The 17,148-nt window shown below is 50.5% G+C and overlaps 1 protein-coding gene across 1 annotated transcript in view; it reads right to left on the bottom strand.

The window, feature by feature from the left end:
- The window catches only part of Inpp5a (inositol polyphosphate-5-phosphatase A), a 192,161-nt gene extending 175,019 nt beyond the window's left edge, over nucleotides 1–17,142 (bottom strand). The window contains exon 1 of the mRNA XM_008823156.2: nucleotides 17,003–17,142. Within this exon, the coding sequence (XP_008821378.1) occupies nucleotides 17,003–17,077 (75 nt within the window). The 5' untranslated portion in view covers nucleotides 17,078–17,142. The remainder of the gene's footprint in view (nucleotides 1–17,002) is intronic.
- Between the last annotated feature and the right edge of the window lie 6 nt (nucleotides 17,143–17,148).

Here is a 17,148-nt window from a genome sequence, read left to right as displayed (position 1 = left end):
AGAACAACTAGATAAGGAGCAGGATCCCTACCTTACATTATTACAGGGCTTAGAAGAAAACAGGAGGCTTTGTAATCTCAAGCTAGGCACAGACAACCAAAGAAAAAGACAGATTCCATCAAAATTAAAGCCAGTCCTGTTGCAAAGGACACTCAGAAAGGAACACAATACATTGAATGGGAGGGAAAAAAACTGCAAATCAGCCAGGCGTGGTGGCGCACACCTTTAATCCCAGCACTCGGGATGCAGAGGCAGGCAGATCTCTGTGAGTTCAAGGCCAGCCTCGTCTACATAGTGAGTTCTAGGACAGCTGGGGCTACAGGGAGACCCTGTCTTAAAAAGACCAAAAGAAACCCTGCAAATCACAGAGCTGGTAAGGGTCTAGTATCCAGAATATATAAAGAACGCTAACAAGTCTACAAGTAAAAAAAGTTTAAATGTGCTGTGGATTTGAATCTTCAAAAGGGGTTGCGTAGACATATAAACACCCTAATAAGCACATGAGAAAACTCAACATCATCAGGGAAATGGTCATCAAACCACAAGACATCAGTTTACACCGATCAGGACAGTTATTAATTAACAAGTGCTGTTGGGAAAACACTGAAACTGTCACTCATTGTCAGTGGAATGTGAAACAGTCTGGGCATGGAAAACACCCAACAGTTCCTCAAAAGCTGAGTTCACTTGGCCAACTAATCCACAGCTGGGTTTATATCCAGGAAAACAGAAACCTATGTTCAAAGAAAAACTTATACATGGATGTTCACAGCAGCCCTATCTGTAAATAGTCAGTTGTCCATGAACACCACACCAAATGCAATGTACATATACACAATGAAATAGCATTAGGTCATAAAAATGAATGAGGTGCCACCACAGCCATCCTTGGAAACATGCTGAGTGAAAGTGTTTGACAGGAGACAGACTGTTGGATCCCATTTACAAGAAATGTCCAACCAAGTGTGGTGGTGCATGCCTTTAATCCCAGCACTCAGGAGGCAGAGGCAGATGTGTATCTCTGTGAGTCTGAGGCCAGACTAGTCTATATAGCCATTTCCACGCCAGCCAGAGATACATAGTTAGACCCTGTCTCAAGAAAAAAGACAGGAGCTGGAGAAACGGTTATGTGGGTAAGAGCTCTGGTTGCTCTTCCAGAGGACCAGAGCTTGGTTCCCAGCACCCACATGGTAGCTAACAACCATCTAAAACTTCAGTTCCAGGAGACTGAATGCCCTCTTCTGGCCTCCGCAGGTACTGTACTCATATGGTGTACTTACATACATGCAGGCAAACACTCATACACATATAATAAAAATAAATAAATTTTTAAAAGACAAAAAAGACAGAAAAGAAAAGGGAGGGAGGGAGGGAGGGAGAAAGATCAGACAACTACTAAAACTAAATAAATTTAGGAATATATAAGGGAGGGAGGAAGGAAGGAAGGAAGGAAGGAAGGAAGGAAGGAAGGAAGGAAGGGAGGAAAGGAAAGATCCACAGACAAAAAGTGAATTTTTAATTGCCAGAGTTTGTAGGAAATGGATTGGGGGTGACTACAGATAGGCATTGGGTTTCTTTTGGGAATGATAAAAATAATTTTTAAATAATAATAAACACAATCAGTATAGACTCTTCCAATTGAAAAGATCCATGTCCCATGGATGTGGATGCATTTACACACATGCTTTGGTGAAACAACATGGCTCCACAGACGACATTTCATTTACACTTATGCTTCAGTCAGTGGGAGGGATAAGCAGAACTAGTCCTACGGAAGTAGCCGGTTTAGGCCACACCATGGGCACAAAAGCATGACCCGCTGCTTCTGAAACTGCCAGCAGCCATGAGATAGGGAAAGTCTCCTATGGAGGCTTCTCCCAGACTGGAAAGGCAGCTCACATGAGGCAAGGATCATGTGATGCAAGTGGTCAGTTGAGTAAGCTCAGGACCTGGAACACTTGGCCAGTTAAGGCAAGGGACAGCACAGGGCTCAAAGAGGACCCTGGAGGAGACAGCCCCAAGTAGGACTGGGAAGGACACTCAATTTGGTGAGCTCAGTCCAGGCTGGATACAGTCAGCACAGCTGCAGAGGTGACTGCATCTTCCAGAAGCCCCATGTCTGTGGGTCCTGAGGACTCAGGAGTGTGGGAGCTGCACAGGAAGCATGAGGGCAGCAGCAAGTACCTAGGAAGTCACCACCACAAAGTAGCTTCCACTCCCAAGGCCCTTCTGAATATCTGGTCTCATACTCTTTAGGCCTGTGAACATGAGCAGGGACTCGTCAGTGACACACGTGCCACTTCCCTTCTTCCTACCACAGTGCTACTCCAGCTCTGGAGAAGAAAAGACAAGCTTCCCTATACAACATCACCACACTGGAGCCACAGCCACAACCACCATCACTATGTCCTGGCTCTTCCAATCCAGGCCAGAGACCCAGCAGCAAAGGACTGCATAGCTCTGAACACCCTCCAGAGAGCCCAGATGAAAACAATTCAAGAAGCAGAAATACCAGACCAGGTGTCATCCAGGTCACCAGGATCTAAGAAGGGATCATGGAGGATTAGCTCCAATTAACCCTGGCACAAGTAGTTTCCAGATAAGCATCATGTCAGTTAGTGTGCTTGGCACATGGGCCCAAACATACCCAGGTCAGTCTCAGGAAGGCACTGGCTCTTCCAAGGCTTCTGGCACCACCAGTCACACAAGAGCCTATGGGGAGGCAGCCCAGGGACACAAAGTACCCTCTCCTTGCCAGGTTCCTCCACATTCTCCTGCCAACCCTGCTTGAATGCCATGGCTGGAAGCTGGATTGCTTTTTCTATAAGGTAAGTGAATGTCACGGGGAAGAATCTGAACACTTTCAACAATGACAATAACATTAGGTCAATGTCCTGGTTTGCCAGAGGATAGACACTGGAACTCTCCAAAGCAAGAGGCTGTCATAAGCAGCACATACAGGGGATGAAGCGGCCTCTTGTTTGACTCCATCACACTCTGGGCAGTACTCAGAGTGAGAAAAGCAAATTCTGGGCAGTGACCCGGCACATGGGCAGAATACCACAGCAAGAATGCCAGGCCAGCCTCACTCCCACCTGAGATCTGCTCTGGGCGCCTTCGTATCCAACCACCGAAATGACCTTACAACCTATGTCTGAGGAACATCAGGCCATGGGCATCAGGCATGGGGAGGCTCTCAGTGCCCCCCCCTCACTCTCAGCACTCACAGCACTCCACAAAGAGAAGAAATACCTGGCTGGCCCTACAAAACAGTGAGTAGCTGACCCATCAAGCCAGACAGAGCTGTTTCTTCCCTTCCTGTTCCAGAAGCCTCCCATGCAAATTAAGAAGTCTATAGAAATCTCTAGATCCCACATGCACTGAGCTGCTAAGCTAGGCAAAGTGGCTCCTGGCACTCTCAAGGAGAGCTGGGTCTAGGGAGACACTGTCTGCCCACATCTCCAGGCTGCAGGCACATCCATCTCTAACATCATCAGGAAAACAGACATACGCTCCATCGTGGGCCACAGCGACCTCTGGACAAGGCTGCCTGAATCTGGATTCCAGGTAGAGGTAGCAAGATGCTCAGAGGTGAGAAAGCTAGTCCTGATGTGAGAGGTGTGCATCACACCTTTGATCCCAGAGCAGAAGGGGTTAGAGGAAATCATACCACTCAGGAGTCCAGGCTGACACTCTGCCTCAAGAGGAAAAGGGCCAGATTTCTGTACCTGGCACACAACAGAAATATGAGAATTATATAGCAGAAGAATAGAGACAGAAAGAAAACTACATTAAAATTAACATTAAAAGACCAGGCATAGTGGCACACACCTTTAATCCAAACACTCAGGATGCAGAAGCAGGCAGATCTCTGAAGTTGGGGGCAGCCTGGTCTACTTAGTGAGTTCCAGGCCAGTCAGGGCTACAGAGTGAGACCACAGCTGGGGCTACAGGGAGACCCTGTTTTAAAAAAAAAAAAAAAAAAAAAAAAAAAAATTAACATAAAATGCCCATAAACCAGCTGGCAGAGAAAGACTGGAAGCCCTTCCTCATCTGGGCTTCATACAACAAATGAAGCATCCTGAGGCCAGTCCATAAAGACTAGAAGCCCTTCCCCACCTTGGCTTCATGGAATGAACAAAGCAGGTACTTTCAGAAAAGCCCCCTGCCCTGCATTAGGCAGCCGTTATATAAATGTCCTATAAAGGTTCATGCACCTCCTCACAGGAGCTTTGGAGGCTTTACTCTCAGCTCACCAGCCCACTCCCATCCCCAGGAGCGCTTCCCTAATAAACTGTCTATCTGTACTTCTATTTCTAACCACGTGTCCCTGGTCCAATTCATTGCTCTTAGACATAAGAACCTTGATGTTTCAACAGATGCCCTTTGGGACATTCCAGCTTGTGCCTGGGGACTCAGATCTGCACCAATAACAACTGGACTTTCTCCATGAACAGCCACTATCCACTGGAGGCAAACTGACTCTAGGAAGTAAATGCTGAACATTCTTCTAGAAGGATGCTACAAGTAGGTATCTCATCAGTAAGACAGACCTCCAATGCAAACACCACTGCAAGCCTATGAAATCCCTCCAAGGCCCATCTGTGCAGACCACACAGATTCAGCCCCTGCAGAATGTGGACAGGGAGGTCAGCATTATGCCTCTGCTTTACAAGCAACTACAGGAGACTACAATCATCCAAGTCATCAAAGCCTAGGAAAACTAGGGTGTATGTGACCTCTCCCCAAGTAGAACTTTATCAGAAAAATAAAATGGAAAGGCCATGTGTTAGTGTCTTTGAGTCTGTAATTCACAGCTCCTAGGTGTGACCCAATGTCCCCACTGTCCAGAGTCCTGCCCTTTAATCATGGGGACACTCCCAACAGCCCAGGAGCCTTGAGTCACTGGAAGTTCCTGGTCTCTCCTACCCTTACCCCCACACAGCCTCCCTTCTTCTTCTTCCGTAGGAGCCCCCGCATATCAGCAGATAAAGAGACATGCTACAGGCAGCTCAGAGGCTCAGCTGGACTCAAATCAAGCCCTGACCCTGGAGGACAGCACCAGCAATGGTACAGACACAGCACCCTACCACTCACCACACCCTCTCACTGGAAACAGACCCAGGCCAATGGCCTTGTTTCCTGAAAAGCAGCAGAAGCCTGAAAACCATGCACATGCACCACTTCTCGGTCCACAGAGCCTGTTCCTGCTGCTGTCAGCCACACCAGCCACACAACTCCCCATTTCCTGACTGCCCCAGGGTCACAGCACTCCAAGGGCCACCCTTCTTCGTCTCTCCAGCTGGCTCTGATCCTCTAGAGGTTTCAGGACTCAGGCCCTGCCACCTGCAACAGGAGCCCTGTGAGGTACATCTCTATATTCTAGGCTACTCTCTTGGCTGATGAAGACCTCATTCATGACTGTACTCCAAGGCTGGGGAAGTGAAGGCCAGAAGCATGGCCCCAGGCTGTGGGGAGCAGGGGTCACCAGGTGTCTTTGCAGAACAGGTAGAACCCCCAGAGCCATGAGGGTGATAGGCCTGATGTGCAAAGTACCTTGGACTTCATCCAGTGGACCCAGGAAGGCTTTCCTACCAAAAGGCCTCTCCACACTCATTCCCCAGCATGCCCATCCCATGCCCCACCCTTCCTCTAAGACAGCAGAACCACATAAAACTGAAGCTTTGTAGGAGGCTGACACCAGGCTGGCCTGAGGGGACCCCAGAACTCCTGCAACAAGTGAAGCTGGTAGGGGCTGGGGGTCCCTTCTAACCCAGGGAGGGGCTCAACCCCATGTCTGCCACCAGGGTGCTGTTTTTGTCTCCATTGTTGGTCACTTTCCATGGCTGATACCTATCTCCCACATGTGGCCTGGCCAGTATGCACAGTATGCACAGCCAGGCTGCAGCAGCAAGGGCCCCCACATTGCTACAACAAAACAGGAAGTTATGACAGATCTAAAAACTCTAGCAGTGATGAAGGAGAAAAGAAGCAAAACATATGTCCCCAGAAATCTGTCTGCTACTCAGACAGATACCATTCTTAACAGAGTAAGCCCCTGGGAAAGTGACCTCAAATGGCCCTAGATCACACACAGCAAGGTTTGCCTTGCCCCTGAAGTGCTAAGGCACTGGACACCTGCTGAACTGGACAAAGTAAGTATCCACCAAAGCCCCCAACAAAGCTCTGTGAACCTGAAACTAGTGTACAACCCCAAGACTATCCCAAGGGATCACTGATCAGTGAGAACAGTGGCCTCTTCCTCCAGCATGAGGCTCTCAAGACTCCAGAGGGAAGCTCCATGGCAGGCTCTCAGCACCACACACATGTCACCCAGGTGGTCAGGGACCAGCACTCCAAAGGTGTCCTCATGCCAACTTCTCATCCTAACATCTCATGGAGCCTGCAGCCACCAAATCCCAAAGGGTGAGAAGCAAGGGAGGCCATTTGGGGCTTGCAGGGTAGACTTCCTGGCTTCTTCTTAGGACTCCAGAGATAGGACCTGACATAATATAGCCACAAACCCAAATGGACCCAAGGCCATACATCAAGGCCATCTGGATGGCCAGGAGAAGAGATAAGGACCAGACCTAGCAAAACATCCCTGCAATACCAAGGGGCCTCAGCAAGCCTGATAGCCAGCCCAGCACCCCAGCCTTAGACAGGGTCAAGTTTCCCCTAAATGGAGAAGCAGGACCCAATTCACCCTCCTTTTGTTCTGAGGAAGCAAGATGCTCCCCAGTTGCAACTAACATCCCCCAAAAGGGCTAGACTAGGACAGCCACCTGCTACCCAGAAGGCCTGACCTACTTGCCCATCATAGACAGATGCTTCCCACATAACCTGGAGGAATGCAGCTGCTGATCCACAGAAAGCCCCAGCCTGGTAATGCTACCCCCATCAAGCACACCATGACTTGTCCATAGCATGACCATAATTCCAAACAGCCTAGGTGACAGGTCCATAGAACCATACCACAGAGTGCCTCGCAGACCAGCACCTAGATGTACATATACAAACCCAGATGCTCAGGGTAGAAGGTAATTGCGAGAGGGCAGGAATACCAGGCGAAAGGCCGAACACAGTTCCTGAAAGGACCTACCACACACTGAGGGACAGGAGTTAGTAAAGAGAACTCCACTGCCCCCTCAGCAGTGGCATGCTCCCTGTCCCTGAGCAACAGAAAAGGACCTTCTATTTAGTTCTCCTGGGAAAATTCCCTAGATCTCTTAAGAGGATTGCCGAGTTCTCCTGGGAGAATGCCTGTTCCTGCATATTTTATGTGCTCAAAGATGTACCAAAATCACATCTGCCTGTACCTTGCAGCCGTCCTGGAGAGCTGAGCAGAGGATAATGGCCATAGAGTTGCCCACCATAGTCATGGCTTCCCAAAAGCCATCACTGACATAGCCAAGGAACCAACTTGTAAGATGCCTAGTATTTAAAAGTAAAGGCCAGAAGCCAGGTGTAGTGGCGCACGCCTTTAATCCCAGCACTCGGGAGGCAGAGGCAGGCGGATCTCTGTGAGTTCAAGGCCAGCCTGGTCTACATATGAGTTCCAGGACAGATGGGGCTACAGGAAGACCCTGTCTCAAAAAGACCAAAAAAAAAGTGGAGGCCAGAAATTCAAATTAAATCCACAGGAGAGAAACTCCACACCCACTCATCACCAGACAGATACCACTGAGTACTCACGACACAGAGGGGCTGAGCCACACACACACACTGCTGGAAGGGTGGGAAATGGTGCAGGCCCAGAAAAAAACAACCAGTCCCACTCAACTGGCCACTCAACCAGTCCCAGCGAAGCAGCACCCTCGTCCATGCGGAACAACCAGCACCTCTGTCCACTCAAACATGTTCACATTCACTGCACCTCAAAGGCCTACCTAATGGGAATGAATAGATTAGCGTCCATGCAGGGCAGTACAACTCAGCCACCAGCCAGGGCAGATTGCTGACACACAGAAACAGAGGAGGGTAGAAAACATCATACTGTGCTCAGCGAGAAGCCAGATATCAGACTGAGCAGTGTATGATTCTATGACATGAAAAACTCAGCAGAGGCAGAGTCCTACAGCACAGCAGAGCTAAGGGAGGTGGGGCCAGAAGCTGGGGCTGAGCACGGAGAAGCATCCAGCAGGAAGTATTACAAAAGTGCATCAGGGTGATGGCTACGCAAATGCAGATATTTTCTAAAAATCATTGACCTCTACAGCCACTTGGGTGAACTGCGTGGTGGTATGCAAATTATTCCTCAATAAAACTATTTAAAGGGAAAAGGGAAAAACTATAGTCCAGGAACCAAAGACCTTTCTTTCCACTGACCACAAGAGTGGTCACACACTCTGACCATACTTGTCCCCCAAGACACATGAGCAGAGCCAACACCAAAGTCATTATGCCAGAGTGACTTAGCAAGGCACTGCCTTTAGTGTCAGCTGACTTAACCGCCTCCCACCCAGTCTCCATCATCATCCTGACATGGGTATCAATAACCCCCAGGAAACCTGCTCCCACTCCTGCCCTCTATGCACTCAAGTAGAACCCCAAATCAGGCATAGTACCTGCCTTACAGTGCTATTGTCAGTGGCTAGCCACCTGCATGCAATGTATGTGTTGAAAGCTGTCAAAAAGGAAACAGGACATGACAGAACAGAGCCTGGAATCACTTCAGGATGAGGAGGGCAAGAAAAGCTCTGAGCATGCTGCCCAAAGCCTGGTCCAGAAGGACGAATGAAGGCTGCCTGCCCAGGCAGGAGACCTCCGGAGGAGGGCCTGGGAAAGAACCGTGGCCCAGAGGCCACAGATAAATATGTCCTACTTGGGCAACAAGCACTGCATCGGGGGAGAGGAAACAAGGTGAGCCAAGGAGACCGCACAGGTACAGTAGTCAAGTTTCCAGGGAGTCCCAGGTGCCACAGCAGGCCAAGGCAGCCAGACAGCAAAACTAGAACAGACAAGGCTCCTCTGGGAGCAGAACTAGGACAACAGGGTGCTATGACCGTTAGACACGTGTGTTCAGGCTCAGTGAGCAGTTGGCCAGCCATCTGGCAGCAGCACCCAGGGACGCGGTGAAGATGAAGCTGCTGCCCCAAGGGGCCTAACAGTGAGCTCCCCACATGAGGGACTGGGAAGACACAGGTAAGCCCTCGATGAATGCCTGTCTGAACACACTCATGCCTCCTGCCTGCCTGGCAGCACCAACCAAACGGCACGTTGCATCCACTCCCTGCTTCAGCATGCTTAGCCAGCTTTCCAGTTGTGCTTCCTGCTCGATAATGGACAAACAGGCAGGAGTAGATGACCCAGAAGAAAAAGAGATGCTACTGTGTTCCATGTTGACTTGGAATATGGCCTACCTGAGTTTCCAAGAGGACAGGAAGGCCGGGCATAAGCCTAAGACAGAAAGGTGAGGAGAGCATCAGCTGGAGGGTAACAGGCCTGGGGCCTGAGGTGCAGTTGATAGGAACAGATTCAGAGTAGAGGCCAGGGTCCGAGGTGTAGATGGGGGGGAGGGGGGCTGGCACTCTGATTCAGCTTGGACACTGTGATCTGGGGTACAGACAGCTCATAGGTGGGATGGGATATGACCAGAGGGCAGGACAGTTCCAAAACAAAAAGGCAGCTCTGTTCTATACACAGATGGACAGACACACACACACACACACACACACACACACACACACACACACACACGGACAGAAGGCAAAAGGGAAAGGGCCTGGAGTCTCACCACCCTAAGGAAAGGCTTCACAGCCTCATCAGAGAGAGGGACCAAGAAAACAAATGGCTGTCAGAATGGTCAAGGAGTAGGTCAGGGCTCTGTAGTGACTGACCACTCCTTGGAGACAAGTTTAAGGCACTCCACTTGCGAGAGGGAAAACAAAACCAGAGGTAGCATGTCCCTAACCACAGGACATCAGTGTTCTGGTACCACACGCAAGGCACATCTCTGGCCAGGAATTCCCTTATGTCAAGCACCAAGCCCAGCCCACCCATAGCCCCTGCCAGGGCCTGGGACTCTTTACATCATCAGGGTCCATTTACACAAGATAGCTACCTAAGCATTCAGCAGAGAACCCACTGGGAAAGCACCTCCATATGGCACAAGGGAATTCAGCAGTCACTCCTCCATCGGCCTGCCACCTCTTGAAACAACCTTTCACAGTTAAAATTAAAACTATGAGAGTTACAGGAACAACATAGGCACCATGGGTGTGCTCATCACTAAGCTAGAGGCACAAGCACACAACCATGACTCAAGTGTCTTGAAGATAAAAGTATAGAGACATGCTCACAAAACAGAGAGTAGTGGTGTGAGAAACTGAGCTAAGGACCAAAGGTGAGGAGCCAGCCTCCCCGTAGAGCCCATGGGGATGCAGGCCATGCTGGTGGACCCCAACACCAATCCACCAACACCAGTGTACTTAAATCAGATCAGAATTCCCAAGTCTGGATCCAAGTTCTCCTTGCCTGAATAGAGGAAAACAGCCTCGTGTTGGTCTGACATTCTGGATGCTCCATTCTCACTCAACATTAAGGAAAGCCCCAGAAAGCTTTCTCACATCACATATTGTCAGATTTTTACCAAGGTCCCTAACATACTGACTCAACATCAGGCTAGGGCAGAACAGTTCAACACTGCATTCCCTGAGAGTTATCTCTGGACCTTTGCAAGGTCCAAAAGCACAAGCTTAATCTGCTCTCCAGGAATGAGAACCTGGAAGAGCAGCCAGAGCTTCCAAAATTGCTCCCTGTACTCCAAGGGACACTTGCGAGGCATACTTGAACAGCCAGGGCCTTAGCTGCCCACCTAGCAGCACCAAGGGATGCCTGGCTAGCACAGGCATCACCGCAGACCTTTGGAGAGCCTGTCAGTACAGGACATTCCCAATAACTGAAGTGAGCCATGGAAGGGAGACACAATCGCTCCACATTGGAAGGGGAACAGGCCTGCCTTCTCTGTGCGACCTCTCTGCCTCAGGGCTCACTGCTCACTCGCTGAGCTCACATCAAGGCAGGCACCCAGTATGAGCATGACTGTCCTTGGAGAACACTAGACAGGGGCAAACACCTCACAGCTCAAGCCTTCTCTCTCCTAGCTGTCACTCAAGGGAAGTCTGCTCCTCTCAAAATCTCCCAGCTGGAGTCTTCCTGCCTGGCACAGGGACTCCAGAGGTCCTTGGATGGAGGCAGGTCTGGGCCTGGGTTTCTGTGATTTCCCAGGCAGACTACCTGGTCCATGGAAACACCCAGCATAGATTCTGAAACCAAGCAGGGGCCCTGAACAGGCAGCGAGACCCCTCCCTGCTGCTGGAAGGGAGACACCCTGCAGGGTGAGATTACTTAGATGTCTGTGTGGACCGCGGGCACAAATCCCCAGGTGCCACCGTTCTCACTGGGGCATCCAACAGCTCTACCCCAGAGTTTGCTCCAAAGATGGAAAAACATTTAATACATCAAATCACCTTCATTCACGCCACCATGCCCCTCAGCAACTCTAGATTCATGAAAGCAGGTCATTTGGAGGATATCGGTCCAGCAGGAAGGCACTGTGCCCTCAAAGGCCAGCCAGTAACAACAAGGAGCATGGTCTCAGTTCCTGACATTGAGAGAGGGGTTAAGAGCAGGAGGACATAGGCTGGGTGTGGTGGCACACACCTTTGATCCCAGCACTCAGGAGGCAGAGGCAGGCAGATCTCTGCGAGTTCAAGGCCAGCCTGGTCTTCACAGTGAGTTCCAGACTACAGGGAGACCCTGTCTCAGACCGAAAAAAAAGAGCAGGAGGGACATGCACAGCATGGCAACAGATGACCACCAGGTATATCTCAATGTTCTAAACATTGAAAGGTGCCAGGAAATGATTTCTGGAGAAGGAGGCAGGTGTCTTGCAAATCAGAAATGGTTTTATGCAATGAACCAGTAGCCAAAGTATTAATACTGCAATGCTGTCTCACTTGATCCCACCATCCTGCAAGATAAAGCTGGGTTCTGTCTTACAGACTCAGGAAACTATAATTCTCACAGAGAAAGACAAAGAGTCCTGAGACACTTGGGCCACCTACCTGTCCTGGGACCAATTAGGGGACAAAGGGAAGCCTGCAGGACAGGCTGGGTCATTGGCAGCCACATGCTATTCCAGAGAGTGAAAAAGAGAGTCCTGGCCCCCTTGAAAAGAGTACTGGCCCATGAGGGATAACAGCAGTGGGCCCAGGGCCCCCTGTGCTACAACATGGCCATCCTGGCCTCAGCCTCAGCCTCACGGCTGCAGCTCTAGGCATCACAGAGAGAATGAAGCCTAGGCAAGGCCCAGGAAGTGAGTGTGGCCAGGGAAGGCCTGGCCTGGACATACCACCCTGAGAGTGGGTTAGAAGAAGCCCAGGGGGAAAGTCTTGGAAAAACGACAAAGAAGCAAGCACTGGGGAGGACGTGGAGAAACCAGACACCACCAGTGGGGACATAAAGTGGAACAGTCATGTGGCGACTGCTTGGCTCCTCCAGAGGCAAGACACAGTTCCTACAGGATACAGCAAGTCCATGGCAAGGCACATGCCCCAGAGAGCTGACAACACCGGCCCACAAGAACGCGTACACCTGAGTTCACGACAGTTTTCACAATGTCGAAACAGCCCAAATGCCCACCAACTGACAACTGGACAGACCACTGTGATACAGGGATGACTGTCTACCACAAAAAGGAGTAAAACACTGACACAGGCCGGAAGAACTTTGACGACTCCTTGCTCAGCAAAAGAAGCCAGACATAAAAGGCACATGTTCTACAGGTCCACTTCCAGGAACCTCCAGAATAGGAAAATCCACAGAGCTGACCAACAGCCTGACTAGTGGTGAGCCACAGCAATGGAAGGTGACAGCTAATGTACGAAGCTTCCCTTTGAAGTGACATGAATATTCTAGAACTGACCACAAGGAAATGACCAAGGTCCTGACAGTGAGAGTCCCGCAGTGAAGGAGTACAGAGCAGAGCCTGGGAAGAGGAGTGGGTGGAGAATGTCCTCACGAAGGCTGCTATGAAGGAGCCAGAAGAGACATAGGGTCAGAGACTGCAAGCTGGGAGAAACTACAGCCCTTTCCACCCTGACGGGGAGAACCTAGCAAGAAGAGTAATGCCAAGGAGGCAGAAGAAGGGAGTGAGCCGAGGTACCTGCCCAGAGTCCACTAGCCCCAGCAGTTCTGACTGCTACTCTTCAGCGCATGGCTCAGGAACAGCTGCTGACCAGGGGTTCTCAATTCCCACTAATGCCACTCACAAAGCCCAAGTGCAGAGCAGGGCTGCAAACCCAGGTCTGCCTGGAAAGTGCTGCTCAGGGATTGACTAAGAAAAGCAGGAAACCAGCTCAGCTCCAAATGACATCTCATTCTGAACACATAGCAGGACCAAGAGCCAACACAGCCTAACCATGTAAAGGGTGAGGAGCACTCTGAAGTAACCTGAAAGCATTTACCGTCTCAGATCAAAGTGTAAGGAGCTAAGAGCTAGAAACACACTGGTCAAAATACCACTGACATTAGAAAAACAATCACAGAAATGGCCCCGGCCATCCTTTCCCTCCCTTCCAACGACAGCAAGAATCAAACAGGGAATTGGTCAGAGGCAATTTGGCCACCACTACCAGAAAGCTGGAAAGTCACAGGTATCCCTGGCCACCTGGAAAACACTTCTGAAGATTTGGGAAGGCCACCAACTGGGACAGAGATCCTTGAAGTAGAGGCTAAGGACACCTCTCCCGAGTATGAGTGGCTGGGCCAAGACTATTTTCTAACACTCCAGAATGACTTTTACGGCCTCATTCCCACCCAAAGGACAGTGGAACATCCAGGGGTGTGCAGCGACTCATCCTTCTGCTGACTGGTGCAGTGTGCACTGTGTGTTCTATGGTCAACATTTTAGTTCTGATGTCTAACACAGTGAATATTGGACACACACACACACACACACACACACACACACACACACCCCATAGGAACTCTTAGGGGTCTTTCACCAATTTCAAGAGCATAAGATAAAAGTTTGCAGACAAGAGGCCAGGCTTGGTGGCACATGCCTTTAATCCCAGCATGTGGAAGGCAGAGGCAGACGGATCTCTATGAAACAAAAGCCAATCTGGTCTACATAGGAAATTCCAAGTCAGCTGGGGCTACAGGGGAGACCCTGTCTCAAATCACCCCGCCCCCAAAATGTTTTTGAACAGTGATGCAATTTAGGCAACATTGTCTGTAAGGTCAAAGGGCTAGAAGTCACCTGAAGGCCCTCAGCAGGATAGCTGAGTAACTGCAACAGGCTACCCTGCCAGGCAAGGGTGCCCGGAGTGCTGATGAGACAAGAGCAGGCTGAACAAGATGTTCTGGAGATCCCAGGGAGTTGGGGACAAAGCTATGATTAAATTTACATACACAGGCTGAGGCCTATGGTTTGGCAGGGAAGTCCCTGGGTTCAATCCCCAATACCAAAAATAAATAAATTAAATACAGCGTTTTAAGAGGGGTCACCTCTAGGTGAGGAGGAGGAGGGGGCCATATGAGGGAAGATTCTCAAAACTGCAAAAGCAGAAACAAACCACCTACTTACTGCTTACGCATAAAAGGAAAAGTGGCCTACAAAGCCAGCATGTCTGTTTCAAATCGCACACCTTCCTCCTGGGAACCGACTCCCTCAGGAAGCAGCTAAGGCACTGGGCAGAGCAGAGCTTGTTTCTCACAGAAAGAACTCCTTCACAGTCTTGAACACAGTTGGAGGGGTGCATCTGTCAGCACCCCAAGACGCATCATCAGTCACAAGCAGATCTTCTGAATCTAATATAACCAAGGAACTCAAGTCTACCTAACTCAAGGGTCGGCTGCTTTCTCCTCATAACTTATCTCCAATAGCACAACCCAAACCTCGGGCAAGGAAGCAGGCCCGGAATGTGAGTGTTGCACCCCTGCTTGGCCACTACACTAAGGGGTACACCTGTCCCTGGGTATTCGGGATTAGCCTCTGTACTGAAAACAAATGCTTCCTGTAGCTGGGAGCATAGTATAAAACTCCAGACAGCATTAGAGAAAAACTCAGAGAACATGTTGCTAAACAAAAATGAATTAGGTCACTCGTTTTAATACCAACAAAAAAAGTATGTGCATATATGTCTGAAACGCAACAAAAGTTCTAAAACTCGGAATCCAAATTTACTGGAAAGAATGTTTTCACAGAAAAATTCTTTTCCCTTCAAGACGAAAGTACCCCACCATGCCTAATTTTCCTGACATTTCTGAGGCTTTGAAGCCACAGCTAACGGATCTGAATCATCTGAACAAAACCATGCTACAGTGACATGTTACTGGAAGGCTGAGAATAGAATGCTAAATATACAGGCACACACCCATACAGGCCTTGGCAGAGAATGATCACACACGTGAAACTACATCAAGTTGTCCATAACTTGAGAGGGTAGGAAATGCCCCTCCAGCAGGCAAGTGTGACACCCCTGTATCTATAGGTTAAAGAACAAAATATGGCAATAGCATCTGTCTTTAACTAATAAAAACCAAGCCCACACTGTGAGAGAACTCAGCTTAACGAAACTCTTCTCCCATGCCCACTGCCAGCAAGGAAACAGGACCCTCCCCTGAAATCTGAATCAGGCTGGTATCCAGGCATCTATGTCCCAGCCCCAGCATGGCCCCAACTGTTCACCTAGGCAAGGGGAAAGAACGGGAGGGAGGGGAGTACATGGCTCCACAGTTCCATCTGTGACATTACTCTTTCTTCTTAAACAAGCATGCCACTTGGAGCCGCATTCTGCTTTATTTGGGTTGGCAGTATAAGTACTAACAGCAGGGTGGCACCGTGGCTGCAATGCTCAATTAGGTCAGCCTTGGCCTGCTCTAGGGAGCTCCCAGTGCCCCAGCCCTCAGCTCCCTTCTGCCTCCCAGAGGAGAAAGTCCAGGGTTCCTGGGGGACACTGGGGACTGAAGGAGCAGCCCTAGAAGATAAAGACCTTAGGTCATCTGCATCCTTTCTGGCCTTGAAGAGCTTTTCAGCACCTCTTTCTTTAGTAAACAAGGGCTTTAACAGAGTCTCATTTGAGAATTGGGAGATGACAAACTACACAGTAAAATGAGGGTGCTCCACACCTCAGGGACCCCAGGGGGTGCCAAGGGATAGGATCTGGGGACCAGTTTTCAGAAGCTGGAGCTCAAGGCCAGAATTTGGGGCTGAGGTTAATTGGGAATTTGTGAGAGAGCCTCAGATACAGGACCAGGGAGCAGAGTTAGGGACCAGGGTTCCTACTCAGGGGGCCAAGGGTGGGTACAACAGTACGTGAGGTTTGAGGTAGGGACTCGGGGTTCAGGGTCAGCCTGGACTTGGTGGGGGTTAGGAGGAGAGAAAGGACACAAATTTGAAGGCTGGGGTTTGGGACTCAGAGGTCCAACTTTGAAGATCACGGTCAGGGACTTGGGGGCCGAGACTAAATCAGAGAACAGGGGTCAGCACGTGACTAGGTTTGGGAGGTTAGAGGCCAGGGCACGGGAGAACCAGATTCTGGGTCAAGATTACAGGTCGGAATTCGAGGTTCCAGAGTTCAGGACAGAGATTCACTACCAGGATTACAGTAAGGTACCAGCATTAGGATTCAGAGAGCAGGTCTCGGGCTGGGTTCCCGGGATTCAGGGACTGATCTTCAAGTTCTGGCCTCAGGGACCAGGGAAGGGGTGTCAAGGTCAGGAGCCTGGGGCCTGGGAGTTTCCTGGCCTGGGGTCCACGGCTATGGAGTCAGAGTCTGCAGCCTGGGGAGTCCCTGGTCCGGGGTCCCCATCTGTGGCGAGGGGGCACTGGAGTCGCCAGGTCCAAAGTACTCCCGGCCCCGCGTCTCAGCCGGTGGAGGAGGTTGTCAGGCCGGGGTCCAGCAGCCCCAGCTGGGGTTGGGGATGTCGGGGTCCGCGGTTGCGGACTCCTGGCCCGCTGCCGCCCCTCCCTAGCGGACCGCGCTGCACTTACGTCGTCGAAGAGCGAGCCCACGTTGGCCGTGACCAGCAAGACCGCGGTGCCGGGGGCGGCCGCCTTCCCCGCCATGGTGCCCCGGCGGAGCGGGCGCTGGGCTGGGCGGCGGCGGCCGCTTCCTGCGGAGCCGGCCGGGCTGGGGT

The sequence above is a fragment of the Nannospalax galili genome, unplaced genomic scaffold, assembly GCF_000622305.1.
Source record: "Nannospalax galili isolate Female #2095 unplaced genomic scaffold, S.galili_v1.0 scaffold49, whole genome shotgun sequence".
Taxonomy (NCBI): Eukaryota; Metazoa; Chordata; class Mammalia; order Rodentia; family Spalacidae; genus Nannospalax; species Nannospalax galili.
The sequence above is the reverse complement of the archived record's forward strand: the minus strand, read 5'-3'. Positions and strand labels throughout refer to the sequence as shown.